The sequence below is a fragment of the Cydia strobilella genome, chromosome 9 (genome assembly GCF_947568885.1).
Source record: "Cydia strobilella chromosome 9, ilCydStro3.1, whole genome shotgun sequence".
NCBI classification, from domain to species: domain Eukaryota; kingdom Metazoa; phylum Arthropoda; class Insecta; order Lepidoptera; family Tortricidae; genus Cydia; species Cydia strobilella.
In genome coordinates, this window is record NC_086049.1 from 10,066,081 (window position 1) to 10,087,393 (window position 21,313).

Sequence of the window (21,313 nt, forward strand, 5' to 3'; positions counted from 1 at the left end):
TGTTCCGTATGGCGCGCAGCAGGTGCGCGACGCGGTCGCCGCGGTAGGAGCGGCGCGCGCGCAGGTCGGCGGCCACGCGGCCGCACACGCGCGCGCGCCAGTCCCCGCGCACCACGAGGCGAGCGCCCGTCTCCAGCGGGTGCGCCCGAGCCGTTCCCCGTCCCCGTCCCCAGTGTACCTTGTTCCGTATGGCGCGCAGCAGGTGCGCGACGCGGTCGCCGCGGTAGGAGCGGCGCGCGCGCAGGTCGGCGGCCACGCGGCCGCACACGCGCGCGCGCCAGTCCCCGCGCACCACGAGGCGAGCGCCCGTCTCCAGCGGGTGCGCCCGAGCCGTTCCCCGTCCCCGTCCCCAGTGTACCTTGTTCCGTATGGCGCGCAGCAGGTGCGCGACGCGGTCGCCGCGGTAGGAGCGGCGCGCGCGCAGGTCGGCGGCCACGCGGCCGCACACGCGCGCGCGCCAGTCCCCGCGCACCACGAGGCGAGCGCCCGTCTCCAGCGGGTGCGCCCGAGCCGTTCCCCGTCCCCGTCCCCAGTGTACCTTGTTCCGTATGGCGCGCAGCAGGTGCGCGACGCGGTCGCCGCGGTAGGAGCGGCGCGCGCGCAGGTCGGCGGCCACGCGGCCGCACACGCGCGCGCGCCAGTCCCCGCGCACCACGAGGCGAGCGCCCGTCTCCAGCGGGTGCGCCCGAGCCGTTCCCCGTCCCCGTCCCCAGTGTACCTTGTTCCGTATGGCGCGCAGCAGGTGCGCGACGCGGTCGCCGCGGTAGGAGCGGCGCGCGCGCAGGTCGGCGGCCACGCGGCCGCACACGCGCGCGCGCCAGTCCCCGCGCACCACGAGGCGAGCGCCCGTCTCCAGCGGGTGCGCACAAGCCGAGGGCCCGAGGCTTTCTACTTGGTCACTCACGTCCTGAAATCATTTACATCATTGTTACACTAACCTTTACCCTCCTAAGGCCCAGTGTCCTGCCTATAGTACTTCTTCAGTTCGATGAAATTTAAACCCTATGCGATTGGAACAGAGTTGCATTTCTTTCGTTTCGTTAAATTTTCAAACAAATCAAAATCACCTCTATTCCGTGCACCACCCAGCACTATAGGTTCATATTTCAGTGGCAATTTTATGCCTTAGGAGATTACATGGACTGGCAGTTTAAAAATAATGCTCGAAAATGTTCTTAAGGAGGAATTCCTTCAGTGTGCGGCACGAGCATTTTTGTAGTGAATATGCTTGTGCTGGTGGAATCCCGCCTTTAGGATCGGTCGCATCAAACAGTCTTGTCACCATGAAAATATTCGCTAAATTGTATTGTACGGATGTTTCAGTCTCTGCTGAGTTGCAACTGACCCTTATTCACTGAAATTAGAACACATGATTGAAGTATGATCCGCAACTTGCCTCTGCCTAGATATTTACATTTTACCTACAAACATATTTTTTAAACTTACAAACTTAGGCTCTCTTATTCGCTTGTAAACTGTATTACGATTATCGATCAACATCTAAATTAAAGCGTTGAATGAAGCCTAATAAAACAACACATACCTGTAAGAAGTTAAGTATAGACTGTTTCCCCCAGAACATTGGGTACTTGAGCACGGACTCACACGGCGGGCGAGCCTGCGGCCGCGCGGAGATCATCGCGCGAATCAGGATCTTAGTTACCAACACCTCTTCATTCGGCAACACTTTACTGAACAAAAAAAAACGAAATCGTACGCTATTTAAAAAAAATGCGTGAGTGTCGTCGAACACTCGGTTGGAACGAAGTTAAGAAAGGATCGTGACGGAAAAATGTTACACTTTTTTTCGCCTAGCCCCCATCCGCCAAGTCCGTACCGTCCGATAAGGAACATCGTTCCAAAAATACAGATTTTGCTCTACTATAACAGACGTGGTTGGCTGTTTCCTTTTAATTCTACACTTAAAATTATATACTGAACTCAGAAAATCAATCAATGCTTCGTCGCCAACAAAAAGCGAATTATCGTCATCTTTTCACTCGTTTGTTTGTTTTGGTCTCTCTGTAAACCCTGGTGGTATTTAAATTAACCAAAAATGCATAGTTATATACCCTTTCCTTAACGATTCATCTACCAAGTATGTCAGTAAACAATGGTACATCAGTTTTTTTAGGAAACTGCTTAGCTACTATTGTCCAATGGCCGATGGAATAAAATAACAACAAGAAATAGTTTTACGACACAATTTACTTTCTTGACTTCATGTGCGAAAAGCAACACTATATTTTTGCAATAAGGTACGCTACGAATGGTCAGTTAACACTGTGGAGAATGGCAAGTACTTACTCTAGTTGTTCCAAATTATAATCTCCAGTGAGTATATTGGCCTGTCGCCTGAGCACATCGCCGAAAGGATGTTGTCCCTGGGACAACACGTAGTAAAACACGCAGCCCAGAGAAAAAATGTCTACCGACGTCGTCTGAAACAATGAGTCACGAATAAAAAAAATCCTTAGTAGGAAGAAAACAATTCTAGCTTCTAGTCAACTTCAGTCAAATTGAACTTAGCAATTTGTCAGCCAGTTAACTTAATATCGCTCTCTCTCTCTCATCTCGGTTTTAGTTTATTAGCTGCTGCTTTAGAGCCCATAGTCCAATTTACAACTTTTACTCCTCCACTTCGCACAGGCATCCTCTTTTGTTAGAGTCGTGGAATGTATTGGGCCCCATACATTCCACGATTCTTCTCTTTCCACACAGACTCTAATAACTTTCTCTCTTAATAATAATATTCAGCCAGCACCTCCGGGGCTTATGCAACTAGAGTTCAGGGACCGGCCCGCTATCCCTTATCGGGGTTTTATAAGGGTATTGCATAAGGCTTAACTCACCATACCCTTTTCCAGACGAAACCCTTTGTTTTGGTTTTAAAAACCCTTATATAAAGCTACCACATTTGAGTAATCGGTAGCCCAAATACCCTTACAAAACCCTTATCATCCGCTCACCAACACCTTGCATATTGCTTATAAGGGTTAGGCTTATAAAGGGCTTCCCTTTTAGCATATAAGCGTGCTAATTTAAGTCGTCTACCTTGTTCATAAAGCACACATTACTTCGAATCCGAGCGATCGTCGGCGGCGACGGCGGCGTTCTTTGACTAGGCACGTATTTTCTTTCCTTTTCATACACTACCTTAGATATATACTAATCCTGTCTCCTTCACGCAAAGGGAAACCTTTATAAAAAGCGCTTAAAGATAAGGGTAACCCTTATTAAGAGCTAGCCTTATTTTTGGTTAGCTTTTCGGTAAGGGTTAGTCAAAGGTAAGGGTATGAATAGGCTTGCAGTTCAAAAGGGAAAGTCTTTCAATGTGTTAGCCGTGTTTAAGTGTCACCCATTGAAAGGGTTTTATCGCGGAAAGGGTTGTCCGGTCCCTGCTAGAGTTATTACAGGTATTATGTGTTAGAGGTAGATGTATTACCGTTCGTTCACCGTTGATCATCTCGGGCGCTATCCAGCCGTCGGTGCCGGTGACGCCGGAGCGGCGCGAGAAGCTGGCGCGCCCGATGTTCAGCTTCTTCGACAGGCCGAAGTCCGAGATCATGGCGCGGACCTCGCCGGTGCCGGTCGGCATGGAGAGGAGCACGTTGTGGGGCTTTATGTCTCTGTGGACTGGAAGAAAGAGTTTAACATGGAATATTATACGACTATAAGTACAGGTCGATTCACGAAAGCTGGCACGAATGGATTGGACGAAACGATACGATAATTATATCTGTCATTGTGTGACTGACACACGTGTCGATATACAGCCAGAGTCACCATTTTATTGGTTAGTCTGATACACACAGATATTTCCATTCACTCATTCATTTCATTAAACACACACGTCACAAATGTGTGTTATGATATATTTGGTTACTTTGGCTGTAACAGAAAACTTATTACAAAGAAAATAACACCAACCTATATCCATAGAGTGTAAATGCGCGAGCCCCATAGTGGCTTGCCTCAGAACTTCCACCGAGTCTATCTTGCAGTGATCTAACTTCTTCTCAACGTAATCTTGCAAAGTCGCCGAGCACAGCTCAAGCGCTATATACCTGTAATCAAATGTGACTGTGAGATATTTGAAATGGTACAACAGCTTTTTAGGGTGACCTTCCATCGGAGATGTGTACGGTAGCGGGACAGTGCGCGAGGTATACCCAGCTAAAGGGATACTTTTTATTCCAAGCCTCGCTCAGCGCAATCATCACAATTTGTTATTACAACCTTTGAACCGCCTCTATTTTACACGCAGTAGTAAACCTTATTTTAACACATTCACTGCCAACGTTTTCGTAGCGCCACACGTTCGTAGCCGATCCTAGCGTTTTCCCGCTTTGTATAGGAAAGCGATTACGAACAGAGAACCCGCCGAACGGGTTCTGGGCACTCAATGTGTTAAGGCCCATTTACATGGTGCGAGTTTCTCGCACGTTTTGGGGCGAGAAATCGTATGACATTATCGTATGCAATAATCGCCAGGCGAGTATCGTATAAAAATGTTTACATTCATGCGAGAAATATAAACTCGCTTACGATTATGTCATTCGATACTCGCACGGAGATTATCGCCAGGCGAAATAGTTTACACGAGGAGCCGCATTCTAGGGAGATATTTACTTACGATTTCTCGACTCGTCTAAACTCCGTATGACATTTTTTCACGTACGTGCGAGTATCGCACGAATCGGTCCGAACCGATTTTCATACGAGTTTTGCCAGTCAACTTACGTGATTAGTTGCTAAACATTTACTTACCACATAAATATTCGTAATAATATTTCTTGTTTCTCACATTATTTTTAATGTTTGTTTGTTTGAATATGTTTGTTCTGGTCAAATCTTGCAAATTTAACCCACTTCCCATTATTTGATTGAGCTGAAAAGTCCTATACATATGTGAGTTGGGTGACAATGCAATATTATGGTACCATTGAACTGGTCTGATTATGGACACAGGAGGTGACCATGTGAACTCTATAAAACAACGCAACCTAGATGTGTTTGGGTTCGTTAAAATTATCTCGATGAGTATTAGTTGTTCGTTAAAAGAAAAGTACAGTCAGCGATAATATCTTCTGTCAAAAATCTTTTTTTTTTTAACAAAAACAAATTTATTTACTGATTTTAATATAATTTAAATTGCATTTATTTTAATATTGGCTCTTGGCTGAAATGGCGTGACGTTGCACTTAAGAAAAAAAAGTTGGCGGGAAATAGTCAGCAGCATTCAAGAATAATTTCATATTCAAAGAAAAATTTTGTTGTGCGTTTTGGCGATTAATAAAACATTCAAAATGTAAAAGTAAAGTTTAAAACGTATAAAGTACCGACACAATCAGAACAGCCTCTTGCAATGCACTCATGATGACGACTGAAAAGCATATAAACTCGAAATACGATTCTCGCATTTAAGTTTTGTTTACAAGGAGACATCCAATCATCAAAGGCGAGGAGATTATCGCCCCTACTTGTACGATATCGTACGTATAGTTTACATTATGCCATATTTTTTCTCGTGCTACGATAATCGCATGGTCGAGGCGAGAAACTCACACCATGTAAATGGGCCTTTTTAATGCATGACGTTTAATTTCAGACAGCACCTTTTGTCGGCTACTGCTAACCTAACCCAGACTTATGACTGTCACAGACAAACGTTTAGGTTCAAAATTGTAATGTATATATCTCACCTGAACTGCTTGTCGCGCTCGGTGCAGTAGTAGCGCACCACGTGCGCATGCGCGTCCGACTCGCGCAGCAGCGCCACCTCGCGGTCGGCGAACGTGAAGCACTCTGGCAGGAGACGCTTTACGGCTACCGCTCGCTTGTCAAAAGTTCCCCTAGAAATATAGAACATTACTACAGAGGCTGGGCGGCTGGGAGGGTGGGCTTGCCGGCCAAACGTAGTGAGGCCGACAACCACTTTTCACGCCGATGTATGTATAGTGCTTTTCTTAAACATGCAATGAAATGAATAAAGAAATCTCCACGAAATTAAAGCTTTATTTCTAAAGGAACTAAAAGTAAACTAGGTACAAAATATAACTACCACCAGTACCACCTATACCTATCTTTATCACACGTGTCGTAAATTTTACACATGTAGTTTATCAATTTATTACACAAATTTTATTACAAAAATCTTTGATTTTTCGCCTTGCATCCGTCTGACTGTAGTTTTAGCCACATAACCTAAGATTACATCGTTTTTATGTTGATATTATGCTTCACATACATAGTTGCCTTAAACATGGAGTATAATTAACAGGTATTCATTTAATATTTTCGTCGAAACTCATATTAAATACAATCAACAACGCACAATAAATCCAATAAAATAGAATTACAGATACAGAATGAAAAATGTTCAACTTTACCTCCAAAACGATTAAAAAAATACCTACGCGTGTTTGAGTAGACATTGTTACCACTAATATTTAAATGAAAAATAGTTTGTCAAAGGACTGTCATTTCAAAGATAGACAGATAATCATACTATCTTTGTCTTACACTAGTACTAGCAGCACTTAAAAGAAAAGGATGAGTATAGTTTTTAATTTATTTACTGCCAAGCTGGTTTGACCAACTATAGTTTAAATCTGTATTTGTAGGTAAATTTGCAATTCAATATTATTGGAATTTGTTAATAATGTTTTATTTATATATTTTTTTGTAAATTTGATACAAATAAAACGTTTATTGTTTTTTTTTAATAGGGGTATTGGCAGAATGTCATTTCGAACCATAAGCAAATATTGGTTATAGTTTTTTTTTATGGTTGAATGCCATGACGCTGTGGCACAAATATATGTGAAATGGAAATTAAAAAAGAGCCACTTCCCGGCCTAGGCCAGCAACTTTGTATGAAATTTCATTACATGCCCCTCGTCTAGCCACGCCGGAGACGTGATACTTCCCAGCCTAATATAAAGAACGTAATATCAATATTACATAGCATGTTTAAGAAAAATAATTTTGAGTATATTTTTAATCCTACCGAACACCTTTTGAAAAAGCGCATAAGGTTTGGGGATTAGTCTAAAATATTACACTCTACGAACTTGTGTCTGAGGAGTCCATCCAGAATCTTATCTGGCTTCCAGATAAGTTTGGTGAACCCAGAGGGAAAACTAAGACTGGATAGCATTAATATTGTAGAGCTAATGTTCGATGGGCAATGAATGTCTCGACTTGGGCTGGTGGAGTGAAAAAATTGATACTAGCCCAAATAAACGCACCAAACGAATTTGCTAGTTTGATTGATCTAACTTAACAGATCACCTAGCCCACCTTATTTTTACGATTAGAGAAGATATGCTGCAGCTCTTAGGCTTTTTTAAATAAACAGGCAACTTGATAGTTAAAAATCGTCAAAGTTTAAAGACTGTTGTTGTACATACCAACCGCAATCTACGGTTAACATACCTATCGTTTTAAAACAATTTTAAAGCGGTCGTAAACCCAAAAAGCGGTCACTCATTTGACCCAAAGATAGATATAACTCCGTAATAGATGGATACAGTCTAAGGAAAAAACGTGCCTCGAAAATCAAGAAAATTTGATTCTCGCTCAGAGGGCGCTACTAGTTTTGGCCTACAGTCGTATAGATGGCGTTGACGGTTTCGTTTGTTATTTAACAATTTTAACGCATATCAGTGAAAGAACATGGGTCAAAATCATAAAAATAATTAATGCAAATAAAAAAAAACATTTATCTATATTTAAATACATTCTGTCGTATTTTTATAAATCTTCATTTTTAGTTTTAAAGTGTGTCGACAGATGGCAGTGAATTTACTGGGGTTACAAAATTTACTATGACAGTACCGCTCTAGTATAAGTTACTCTATGTTTGACCTAACCGCCGTTAAACGTCGTTTCATATTTTATGTTTGTTAACTTAAAAATCACGTTGTTTACCATGCGGGAAACTCCGCGCTCGTTATCTTTGTGACGCAGCAAGAAATGCCTGATTGATAATTGATTTTCTGCCGATTCCAATTCCGTTCTATCGCTTTAAAGTATTGTACTGCACTGATAATATTTTATCAAAGACTCTTTCTTTATTCTGATAGACTAGCCGTAGCGGACGGATTAATCGAATTAACCTATTTTAATTACCAAAAAGTAATTAACTGGCATGAGTGGCATGGCATATTGATTTAGTGGATTTTGTATGTTTAATATCAAAGTAATGTAGCGAGAAATGCAATAAACCTCAAAAAATGTATACCTAGGGCACAACTATCATCATGCCTCTAAATGGGTATAGGGGCGTCAATTATTTCATAAGTGGAAGCCGAAGGATAATGCTCAAAATATGATAGGAAATATAATCCGGTTCCTTTCGCAAATTTCTTGTCGCAATATATGATTGAAAATCGTACAAAAGACCTTATGGGAAATGAGATTTAAAGAACTGACCTGTACACGAAGGTGCCCTCGCCGGTCGGCGGAAAGTGATACGGCCGATCTTGACCTCGCCGTCGCCCAGCTCCTACAGGTGGCCGGTCACATCGCCGTAGTCCGAGTGAGACCCTGGGACAGTTGGAACTGACCTGTACACGAAGGTGCCCTCGCAGCCCTTGCCCAGCACGTGGTCGGTGCGGAAGGTGATGCGACCGATCTTGACCTCGCCGTCGCCCAGCTCCTCCAGCTGGCCGGTCACCTCGCCAGTTGAGGACGTGGAGTAGTTAGAACCGCGAGAACCACCTTGGGACAGCTGTTGGAATTCGCGGGCCTAAGGATAAATAGGAATTTGGTTATTGGGAGATCTTAGACTAGATCTTGATCTAGTATTAAACCAGAATGAAAGTTACCGCACTTGTTAAATGCTCTTGAATTTGTTTGCTGACGTAATATTCCAAAATAGGTGAATGTTTTTAGTTTATGATTGACAGATTTTTTTTTGTATTTATATAGATTTTATTCAGTGACCATTATTTTATATCCGCAACGCAGGCTAAGCAGGCTTCGTCAAGTCCAACATTTCTAGGAGGCACAGTTGTAATAACTTATTTTATTAGTGTTAAAAGTAGAAAATGTATAGATAAACTGATTATATGTTAACTATATGTTCTAAAAAATCGAAATTTTGTATGATGTAATTAATGGACGACCCGTAGTATTATTACACAATAAAATTAAATAGGAAAAATATGTTTACAGTTAATATACACTTAGGGCCTGTTTCACAATGTCCAAGTAAAGTATTGGATAGCTAATTCAAATTCCTACAAAAAAAAACACTTTATCCAGCAGATAAAGCTTATTTGGAGATTGTGAAACGCCAACGATGACTTTATTCGTCAAATAAGTGGCAAGTAGCTTATTCAGGACTTTACTTGGACATTGTGAAACAGGCCCTTAGTCCACAAAGCAAAATTATTAATAACGTGTGTGCAAACCAGTAAATTAAGTGACGCTTATTATTACGTAAAGCCGCTAGCAGACTTCGATAATCGAAAAATGAACTTTATTTTTCAGTTGATAGAGCACGGAATCAAATGGCAAGCCAATAGATGCATTATGAAGCGTATGACATATTCGTATGTATTCCTGTTAGATTTAACGTTAGCTCTACAACTGCAAATATACCAAGGTGATAATAAAAACTAGTAACATAAATAGGAATTCCCAACCGGAGAATGAAGGATGGAGATAAACATACCAAGAACGCGTATAACTTGAATAATTTGGAACGTTTATTTAAGAATCTTTGATATGCTCCTATCTACATGTCTACTGCCAAATAAAATGAAGTAAAATATGTAATATGCAAATAATACGTTTTTAAAAGTAATTTAGTGAAACTTTTTTTGGTTTGTCTTATGTATACTTAAATGAGGTTATCTTCTTTCTAAATAAACCGTGGTTAGCGACTTATGAAATGAGTTTAAAAGATTGAAAATTGATGTAAAATGTCAACATTCCAGCTGGGCAAACAATCGCGCATAATGGCCAACTAACCGACTAGTACACAAACATCTGTGGAGAATGCGTGTAAATGTCAACTCGTACCTTTCATTTGAAATTCAATTGTAACATGAGCAGAATAGAGCTCAGAATCCATTTTACTTTTTACCACGGTTATTCGAGATTTCTAAGAGATACGTACTTCATTTTGTCAACATCCTAATGTTATTTAAAAATTCGAAAAAAAAAAAACGTAGGGGCATAGCTGTGGTTGATATACAACAAATTGTATCTAAATATTTTCAATAATGTTAATATCCAGAGAGGAAAATGAGGACTACGTTTGTATGAAAAGGCTCCTTCACTTTCGTCTTAAATTTATCAGATGGTAATACACCATAATTTGCTAATATCAGTATTTTTATCTACAAAGTAATCATAACATACCTGATACCGGAGATACCAGAACATCGCGATGACTAGTCCAACCAAGATGATAAGCGCCACTTTAAGCGCCTTATTCTCTTGCTGATGAAGCCATATATAGCCTCGTTTGTACCACAAATCTGGCCTAAAATTGAACGTAAACCCTTCGAATAAGTCTTCAGTTTGAACAGACACAGACACTTGCATAGAATTCTCATTTGTTTCATTCTCCACATCGTTTTCAGCGTCTGATATTTTGCCGTTTATCAACTTTATCGCATCGTTGTCGTTTTTGAATAAAAAGTTAGTGTTTGGTAATGTAGGCGACCAGGCCGTTGTCAATTCTGGAACTTTATAGTGTCCGAGCAACAAGTATGGCGCTGAAACGTGCACATTCAAATCGTTCAATTTGTAATGTACATTTATAACTGGCTCGTATGGTTTCTCTGTGTTTTTGTTTTCCGTGGCCGTTGGTCCTTCGAGGAGTAATGGTTGCGTTTGTCCCGTAGATATAGTGATGGTGTTTTTGTCAACTAAAGACGACAAAGCATACAGGCCGTGGTTGTGCTCGCCGACGTACAATGTTGGGCTGAAATAAAATAGGATTATTTTAACCTTTTAGGACACAACAATATTTTCTAAAGGCCACCGTAAAAGCATATAACAGAATACAGTTAAAAGGAAACATTTTATTGATTATCGATAAGGAAGATTTCTAATTGTCCATTTATGCTAATGCGACTATTTTAAAACCATGAGGGCTGAAAATACCAAGCTTTCACTTTATGCTACTGTACATTATGTTATTTACTGTGTTTAATAGTACTTAATTATGGTATTGTGGTCACGCTTCGTAGCACACGCCATAATAACAATTGTACACAAAGAGATATTTATATTGATATAACAACGCTAAATTACTTACTACAATTCAATATTAGAATTCTTTATCCCCTGTCCATTGCTGAGAGTTGTGGCATCCTCCATGATGTGGTCCAGCGTGTCATCGCCAATCGAGTTGAATGGCACGGAGATGAGTCCTTCTCTGTCTAACAGGTACGCGGCGACCACCGGAGTCTCGAAGTGGTGCGACCACACCAGGTCGCCGGTCTTGCGGTCGAAGGACATCACGCGACCGTTGGATGTCGATGTGAAGTGGATTATGCCTAAAATTTTATTAGAATTATAAATGACTATGTACTTACGTGGTACAACGGCCATTATGCATAATAAATCGCAAGTGTACAAGTTTTTCTATATATGGTATTTTTTTTTTAACAATAAAGTAGGTAAATTTGGTATGATTGCGTGGCTTTATTTCCGAGTTTGTATGGCCAACTCCCGGTTCCATTATTGAAACCGCTTAGTGACACTATAATATTGGACTGTCGTCTGATACGTCGATATCTTATTTAATATAAAGTGTCGGACGACATTATGCATACCTATGAATAATTTCAGTTAAATGAAATACGCGATAACTTCATTATTGTAGAATAAAAATAACTTCAATAAATAACAAGGTGTTACAGATGGATTAGAAAAGGCCTACGCGATAAAGAACCGAGCATCGTGATGCGGGCTAACTAGGTTCATTGAACGCGTATTAATCTGGCTGGTAAATATTTGCCCTCAGGGGCCCATTTCTCGAACGGTATTAGACTAATATTATTAGTCCACGAACTGTCAAGTGGTATGGGTTACCATGGCAACACACTAATAATATTAGACTCATACCATTCGAGAAATAGGCCCCTGGTAACAAACTACCTGGTGTTACCTGCGCGTTGCTGACCCTAACACTCCGCACCCTTGTTGAGCTCTGGCAACCTTACTCACATGCAAGAACACAACACTATGCGTAGGGTCTAGTCTTATTTGGCTTCAATATGTATAGTTGGTCAAACCAAATTGTCAGTGAATAAGAACAAAAAAAACTATACTCATCCTTTTCTTTTGGGTCTAGCACCCAAAAGAAAAGGATGAGTGTAAGACAAAGATAGTACGATTCTCTCTGTCTGTGTTTGAAATGAGACTGTCCTTTGACAAACTTTAGTAGTGTTAATGGTGAGCGTCGTAAGAAAGCAACATGCGATTTTTATTATTATTATTTACCGAATGCTATGAAATAGATCAACATTTTGAAAGCCTGACCAGCCTGACCAACAAAATCAATTACCTACTGAAATACCATGTCCTGTGTACCTTGACAAACTAATATTCAACCATTTTGATACTTCTAACCTACCGTAATAAAATATATCATAGGGCGAAATGATTTTCAGATATATATGGTATTATATGTTGTATGATGAGATGATATTATATGTTGATCCTACGCTTTTTGTTTGGATAGCAAGCTATCAAGTGTCCACTTCGTCGCTATTCGACATCTTATCGTAGAAAACTAATTAACTGACCGTAATCATTAATCATCTCCTTGCCCATGGCGAGAGACGAGTAGTCGAAGAAGGTAACATTCCACTTCTGATCTTCATGTTTCGAGTCGTGCATCAGTATGTTATATTCTGTGCGCGCGATGTAGATACCACGCTTTTTGTCTGGAAAACACGTGTCCGCTTCGTCGCTATTGAAAATCTTTGCCTTGTCAAAACCTAAAACATACGAAGTTTATTACAACATTACAACCGACTTTTCACTTATAGTAAAACTCTCTCTCTCATTTTCTAGCTTTAGTTCCCACTGCCAACTTAAAACAGAGCAATGGTATACAAATTATAAATGTGGGACCAGTATCGTCCACAACCACTATTATAGTCACATCGCGGCGAAATATAAGGTGTTGTAGCACATATCCTTGTAGAACGTTCAGAGGCTTTATCCACCTAAGGACGTGTTTAGCGGAAGTAATTGAAATTCAGAAAGTAAAAATTTTTAGGAAAATTTTACCTGAAACATGTTCCCGTGAACCGGTCAATGGATCAAGAATAAACCACGTATCACTTTTCTTTCCCGTATAGAGGATGCCCTCCGTAGACCTGCAGGGGGCGTTGGCCACGAGCTCCGGTATCGTCAGGGGCATTTTCTTGAGCATCTGCTGGTCCCCCCGCGGCCCGTACATGTACAGGAAGCCGTGGCGGGGATCCGGCAGGAACTGGGGCATGAGGCTGCCATGCTGGTTGGGGACTTTTACGACTGGTTCTGTAACAAGGAATAGTGATCAATTCTTTGACCGCCAAAGACAGCCACACAGACGCGCACCGTGTCAGTTGAATACTACTACAATACTTATATACTTCGTGCATTCCATTACGGTTCACAATGGCCCGTTTTATAATAACTTAATAATTATAGGCGCAAAAACTACAACGCAGGCAGCGCTAACGCGAAAGCGGTAACGTTTCGTACTTATATAGGTATACAATGGATATACACTTATGTATGTAACTAACGTAAGTACGATGGGAGGGACGAAACGTACGATGATAGATGCCATGTGAATAAATAAAAAAGATACATATATTAACAGTATCGCTAACTGTTTAGCTTATAGGTAGATAGGTACCTACTGCCAGAGCGAAATTTTTCTAAGAGCACCCTCTAAAAAAACCTCGCCCATTATTAGATTACGGCATGATTGTGCTTTTTGCAAGAGTCAAAATATATTAGTAAGCGCTGTTTAATTCTGGCTATGCGTAAAACAAACATGTACAGATTGCATCTTAACTATCAATGTAAGAAAAGACTCAAGCGACACAACTGACGTCATAAATCACACATGAGTGCAAAACTATGCCGCGCTTAGCACGTGTAGCAACTACATTTGAACTCTCTTTCAATTATATACCTTATTTGCATACAATAGAGTACACAATTGACTGGGTTTTCACGTGTAGTTAAGTACCACAGACATTGCTAAGAAACTAAGAACAAAATTATGACAAAGAGGTAAGTGACCCCGCTTACATAATCTTAGCTAGCAACATATTTAAATTATGAATACATAAAACATACACAAAAGAGAAATTAATGTCACGATAACTACAATGTCGTACTGAGTAATTTATCGATCGACCAAATGGCCCCACGAAAAAATAATTGTTACAAAAAAAACGTTATCTAAAATCAACATAAGTGAACATGCGGTATTGACTCATAATGATCCATATTTGATTACTAATACTGGATACCATGAAACAGACTGCCATATGCTCATATTGTTTAAATTAGTTAAGATAACATTTTAATACTAAAACAAATGCATTCAACCAGTAAAGAGTTTGGGTAACTATAACCCAACTACGGAATTTTTACATCTAAGTCTTCCTTTTTGTCGAAAGTCGCTTAAAATTTACACCTAAGTAGGTATGTCACTCGTATCACCTCGTATAGAGACTATAGATAAAAACTTTTATAAAAAAAAGATAAACCGACTTCAAAAAGGATGAAATAAAATATTATCCTTTTTAGGGTTCCGTGTTTAAGTATATGCGTTACCAACTGATATGTTTGAAGTCGGTGCCAAGCCAAATTTTAAACCATATATTCATAGTGATTTTGGTGCAATTCGATAAGGATGCGGCTATATAACGTATAAGTACGTTGGATTACGTAACGCAGCGTACTACGTAGGCGAACAACACGCGAATGCGAAACGGTGCGGCACGGCGCCTTAATTAATCCTTTGATATCTATATAGAAGTGTCCTACGTGGGCGATCTCGTTGCGAACGCGAACGCCTTGGGCCGGCCGCGCCGTGCCGCGTCGCTTCGCTTCGCGTTCGCGAGTGTTCGCCTATGTAAGACGCAGCGTTACACGACGACAATAAACGAACTTTCTGTAGGTATAGGTATTTAAGAACACACCTCAGAACAGAACACACGGTTGAACCTTCTTGGCGCAGTTCGTACCATGCTTGTCGGCACGTTAGTGTAAATCTAATACGTTTTGTCGTCGTATTTTTTTAAAGAGCATTTCTTACTAATTCTTGAACAGTCATAGCACGCAAGTGTGGGATTGGGACTGAGTTATTTTCTGTCGCTTATCCAGAGGACTACATTTCAAAATATAAAACAATTCAAGGAACCTTCATGCAAATTTTCAGCTAAAGCGGTTCAGTTGTTTAGCCATGAAAAGGTAACAAAGAGGCAGACATAATTACTTTCACGTTTATAATATTTGTACAGTTGTAATGGGATTTATAGACATAAAGCCGATTATTTTTGACTGGTATTGTTACTACTTGGAGTACTTGGCTTGGCACCGACTTCAAACATATCAGTTGGTAACGCATATACTTAAACACGGAATCCTAAAAAGGATAATATTTTATTTCATCCTTTTTGAAGTCGGTTTATCTTTTTTTTATAAAAGTTTTTATTTTTCCATTTTTAGTTTTAAGACATTGTTAAGAGCGTGACGCATGAATGAAAAACATTATCATGTTTAACTGTAAATTCGTAAACTTTATTAAATAATCAGAATTTTCCTCGAGTCCGTCTGGGAAATCATTCCTGTCACTAAATCCATTTTCCGCCTCGCCACTGACCCAATCCCTCAAACCCCCCAATCACTCAACCTTACAGCACATCAACCCCTGATCACTAAACCCCTCGACCCTAAACCACCAACCCTTCATCCGCCATTCCCCGACCCCTAACCCCAGACACCTTAACTCCTAACCCTAACCCCCAATCCCTTAACTCCCAACCCCTCAGTCCCCGACCCATCAACTCGCCTCCCCTCAACCCCCTACCTCACCCCCCAAACACTAATACCCTCTACCTTCACCTCTCAGTCTCTTTGGTTGATTCCAACACTACCTACATAAAAAAATCATAATACACATACGAGGGAAGTTATCAGTAGCCTTACCACAAGTTTGACATTGATATATTCGCTATCGTGTGCGTAACTTACTGTTTATGCATCTCGCTCGTACTGGCATATTAGTGTACAAAGTAAGTTACGAAGAATATTTAGTGTCAAACTCGTGGTTAGGCTACAGTTGCACTACATCAAATTGGTGGTTTTTGGGAGGAAATGCTTGAGTTACTTTAGAAAACACCGAAATCACCATACACGTGCCTTTAAAAATTGAGGAGCTCCCTCAATTCCTCACGGATTCCATCATCAGATTAAAACCAAAAATATTACGAAAACACCTTGGAGAGGTAACTTTTTTCAAACAGAAAAAGAATAACTCAAATCGGATCATGGGTGCCAGGGTAATCACTGAAATCATTATCGTCAAAACAATCATCATCATCAGCTCCACTTTATCAAATTGGTGGCTTCGAGAGAAAATGCTCAAGTTGTTTAAGAAAACGACCGAATCACCATACATGTGCCTTTAAAAATTGAGGAGTTCCCTCAATTCCTCATGGATCCCATCATCAGAACAGCACCAGATTAATGTGGGACCACCTTGGAGTTAGTTCCTTTCAAACAAAAAAAGAATTGTTCAAGTCGGACCACGGGTCTCGGAGTAATCGCCGAACATCCTACATTAAAAAAATCATCATCACTATCTTCAAAACAATCATCATCATCAGGTCCACTTCATCAAATTGGTCGTTTTCGAAAGAAAATGCTCAAGTTGCTTATGAAAACACCCAAATCACCATACATGTGCCTTTAAAAATTAAGGAGTTCCCTCAATTCCTCAGGGATCCCATCCTCAGATCAGAACCAGATTGGCAGACTTACAACCCAAATTTGACGATCTGGCTCCTGATATCAAATCAGTAGACAAGTATACCCTCGTGAAGTTGACCACCCCATTTCGTTTGCCCGCAAATGGCATATCTATATCGTTAGTTCATCGTTAGTTCACGTTTGTTCAGTAGGTAAAATCGTTAGGACCCGATTCCAAAGTCGATTTTTTTTTTTTTTAAAAAGGGGTGGCTGTCTTCACGCTAGCCACCCCAAACCACTTTTTGTTAGTTTTTTTGGTCTAGATAGCAAGATATTCGTTAGTTCATGATTGTTCAGGCATTGGAATCGTTAGGACCCGATTCCTTCATTTTTTATTTTTTTTTAAAGTGGGGTGGCTGTCTTCACGCTAACCACCCCACCCAGAAATCAGTCAAACTAACCATGTGAATCCATCGGGCGACGTTAGTTCACGTTTGTTCAGGCATTAAAATCGTTAGGATCTCAATAGATTTGCTATAAAAAAATAAAATCAAAAAATTCATATTGGCCGGCCGAGATAGTTCAGCAGGGGGGGCGTAACAAGCAATCGACACAGATACTAACGATTCTATGCCCTAAATAAGCATCTATAGACGATATACAACCGATACAGTACGGTAACTTGCGGGTATTCGAAACAGATTAAAAGATTTTCGTGGTTTTATATTTTTTTATTCTATGGTGGTGGCTGACTTCACGCTAGCCACCCCAAACCACTTATTGTTTGTGTTTTTGGTCTAGATAGCAAGATATTCGTTAGTTCATGATTGTTCAGGCATTGGAATCGTTAGGACCCGATTCCTTCATTTTTTTTTTTTTTTTTAAAGTGGGGTGGCTGTCTTCACGCTAACCACCCCACCCAGAAATCAGTCAAACTAACCATGTGAATCCATCGGGCGACGTTAGTTCACGTTTGTTCAGGCATTAAAATCGTTAGGATCTCAATAGATTTGCTATAAAAAAATAAAATCAAAAAATTCATATTGGCCGGCCGAGATAGTTCAGCAGGGGGGGCGTAACAAGCAATCGACACAGATACTAACGATTCTATGCCCTAAATAAGCATCTATAGACGATATACAACCGATACAGTACGGTAACTTGCGGGTATTCGAAACAGATTAAAAGATTTTCGTGGTTTTATATTTTTTTTATTCTATGGTGGTGGCTGACTTCACGCTAGCCACCCCAAACCACTTATTGTTTGTGTTTTTGATCTAGACAGCAAGATATTCGTTAGTTCATGATTGTTCAGGCATTGGAATCGTTAGGACCCGATTCCTTCATTTTTTTTTTAAAGTGGGGTGGCTGTCTTCACGCTAACCACCCCACCCCGAAATCAGTCAAAATAACCATGTGAATCCATCGGGCGACGTTAGTTCACGTTTGTTCAGGCATTAAAATCGTTAGGATCTCAATAGATTTGCTATAAAAAAAATAAAATCAAAAAATTCATATTGGCCGGCCGAGATAGTTCAGCCGGCGGGCGTAACAAGCAATCGACACAGAAACTAATGATTCTATGCCCTAAATAAGCATCTATAGACGATATATATAACCGATACAGTGCGGTAACTTGCGGGTATTCGAAACAGATTAAAAGATTTTCGTGGTTTTATATTTTTTTTATTCTATGGTGGTGGCTGACTTCACGCTAGCCACCCCAAACCACTTATTGTTTGTGTTTTTGGTCTAGACAGCAAGATATTCGTTAGTTCATGATTGTTCAGGCATTGGAATCGTTAGGACCCGATTCCTTCATTTTTTTTTAAAAAGTGGGGTGGCTGTCTTCACCCTAACCACCCCACCCCGAAATCAGTCAAAATAACCATGTGAATCCATCGGGCGACGTTAGTTCACGTTTGTTCAGACATTAAAATCGTTAGGATCTCAATAGATAAAAAAATAAAATCGAAAAATTCATATTGGCCGGCCGAGATAGTTCAGTAGGGAGGGTGTAACAAGCAATCGACACAGATACTAACGATCTAAGCCCTACATAAGCATCTATAGACGATATAACACCGACACAGTACGGTAATTTGGCGGCATTAAATAAGGTTAGACAGGCAATAATAAAATGCAAAAACTTTAACTTATGCTCCTAAGTCGACGGCTGAAAAAAATACTCAGAATCGGGTCCATACGATGCCACTTGCAGAATAATATCAGCCGACCATGCTGATTCAAGATAGGTAGGTCATTTGCGGGCGATCAAAGCAGATTTTGCGGAAAAAAATAAAACTTGAAAATTTGAATAACCCAACTTATGCTCCTAAGTCGACGGTTGAAAAAAATACTCGGAATCGGGTCCTTACGATGCCCCTTACAGAATAACATCAGCAGACCATGCTGATTCAAGATAGGTAGGTCATTTGCGGGCGATCAAAGCAGGTTTTGCGGAAAAAATAAAATTTGAAAATTTTAATAACCCAACTTATGCTCCTAAGTCAACGGCTGAAAAATATACTCAGAATCGGGTCCTTACGATGCCACTGGCAGAATAACATCAGCAGACCATGCTGATTCAAGATAGGTAGGTCATTTGCGGGCGATCAAAGCAGATTTTGCGCAAAAAAAAACTTAAACATTTGAATAACCCAACTTATGCTCCTAAGTCAACGGCTGAAAACAATACTCAGAATCGGGTCCTTACGATGCTACTTGCAGAATAACATCAGCCGACCATGCTGATTCAAGATAGGTAGGTCATTTGCGGGCGATCAAAGCAGATTTTGCGCAAAAAAAAAAAGAACTTGAACATTTGAATAACCCAACTTATGCTCCTAAGTCAACGGCTGAAAAAAACACTCAGAATCGGGTCCTTACGATGCCACTTGCAGAATAACATCAGCCGACCATGCTGATTCAAGATAGGTAGGTCATTTGCGGGCAATCAAAGAATATTTTGCGGAAAAAAATAAATCTTAAATACTCGTATTTTAATAACCCAACTTATGCTCCTAAGTCGGCGGCTGAAAAAAATACTCAGAATCGGGTCCTTACGATGCCACTTGCAGAATAACATCAGCCGACCATGCTGATTCAAGATAGGTAGGTCATTTGCGGGCGATCAAAACAGGTTTTGCGGAAAAAAATAAAATTTGAAAATTTTAATAACCCAACTTATGCTCCTAAGTCAACGGCTGAAAACAATACTCAGAATCGGGTCTTTACGATGCCACATGCAGAATAATATCAGCCGACCATGCTGATTCAACATAGGTAGGTCATTTGCGGGCGATCAAAGCATATTTTGCGGAAAAAAATAAAACTTAAATACTCGTATTTTAATAACCCAACTTATGCTCCTAAGTCGACGGCTGAAAAAAATACTCAGAATCGGGTCCTAACGATGCCACTTGCAGAATAATATCAGCCGACCATGCTGATTCAAGATAGGTAGGTCTTTTGCGGGCGATCAAAGCAGGTTTTGCGGAAACAAATAAAATTTGAAAATTTGAATAACCCAACTTATGCTCCTATGTCAACGGCTGAAAAAAATACTCAGAATCGGGTCCTTACGATGCCACTTGCAGAATAACATCAGCCGACCATGCTGATTCAAGATAGGTAGGTCATTTGCGGGCGATCAAAGCAGGTTTTGCGGAAAAAAATAAAATTTGAAAATTTTAATAACCCAACTTATGCTCCTAAGTCAACGGCTGAAAACAATACTCAGAATCGGGTCTTTACGATGCCACATGCAGAATAATATCAGCCGACCATGCTGATTCAACATAGGTAGGTCATTTGCGGGCGATCAAAGCATATTTTGCGGAAAAAAATAAAACTTAAATACTCGTATTTTAATAACCCAACTTATGCTCCTAAGTCGACGGCTGAAAAAAATACTCAGAATCGGGTCCTTACGATGCCACTTGCAGAATAACATCAGCAGACTATGCTGATTCAAGATAGGTAGGTCATTTGTGGGCGATCAAAACAGATTTGCCGGAAAAAAAAATTAATTACCCAACTTATGCTCCTAAGTCGACGGCTGAAAAAAATACTCAGAATCGGGTCCTAACGATGCCACTTGCAGAATAATATCAGCCGACCATGCTGATTCAAGATAGGTAGGTCATTTGCGGGCGATCAAAGCAGGTTTTGCGGAAACAAATAAAATTTGAAAATTTGAATAACCCAACTTATGCTCCTATGTCAACGGCTGAAAAAAATACTCAGAATCGGGTCCTTACGATGCCACTTGCAGAATAACATCAGCCGACCATGCTGATTCAAGATAGGTAGGTCATTTGCGGGCGATCAAAGCATATTTTGCGGGAAAAAAAAAACT

At 40.5% G+C, this 21,313-nt stretch overlaps 1 protein-coding gene across 1 annotated transcript in view; it reads right to left on the reverse strand.

Annotated features, from left to right (window-relative positions):
• LOC134744283 (serine/threonine-protein kinase/endoribonuclease IRE1) overlaps positions 1-21,313 on the reverse strand; it is a 45,952-nt gene that overhangs the window by 3,424 nt on the left and 21,215 nt on the right. Inside the window, exons 3-13 of the mRNA XM_063678036.1 lie at positions 13,267-13,518; positions 12,777-12,971; positions 11,282-11,522; positions 10,378-10,945; positions 8,574-8,755; positions 5,706-5,855; positions 3,931-4,067; positions 3,446-3,636; positions 2,308-2,441; positions 1,544-1,691; positions 719-907 (exon numbers count right to left, since the gene is read on the reverse strand). Of these exons, the coding sequence (XP_063534106.1) occupies positions 719-907; positions 1,544-1,691; positions 2,308-2,441; positions 3,446-3,636; positions 3,931-4,067; positions 5,706-5,855; positions 8,574-8,755; positions 10,378-10,945; positions 11,282-11,522; positions 12,777-12,971; positions 13,267-13,518 (2,387 nt within the window). The remainder of the gene's footprint in view (positions 1-718; positions 908-1,543; positions 1,692-2,307; positions 2,442-3,445; positions 3,637-3,930; positions 4,068-5,705; positions 5,856-8,573; positions 8,756-10,377; positions 10,946-11,281; positions 11,523-12,776; positions 12,972-13,266; positions 13,519-21,313) is intronic.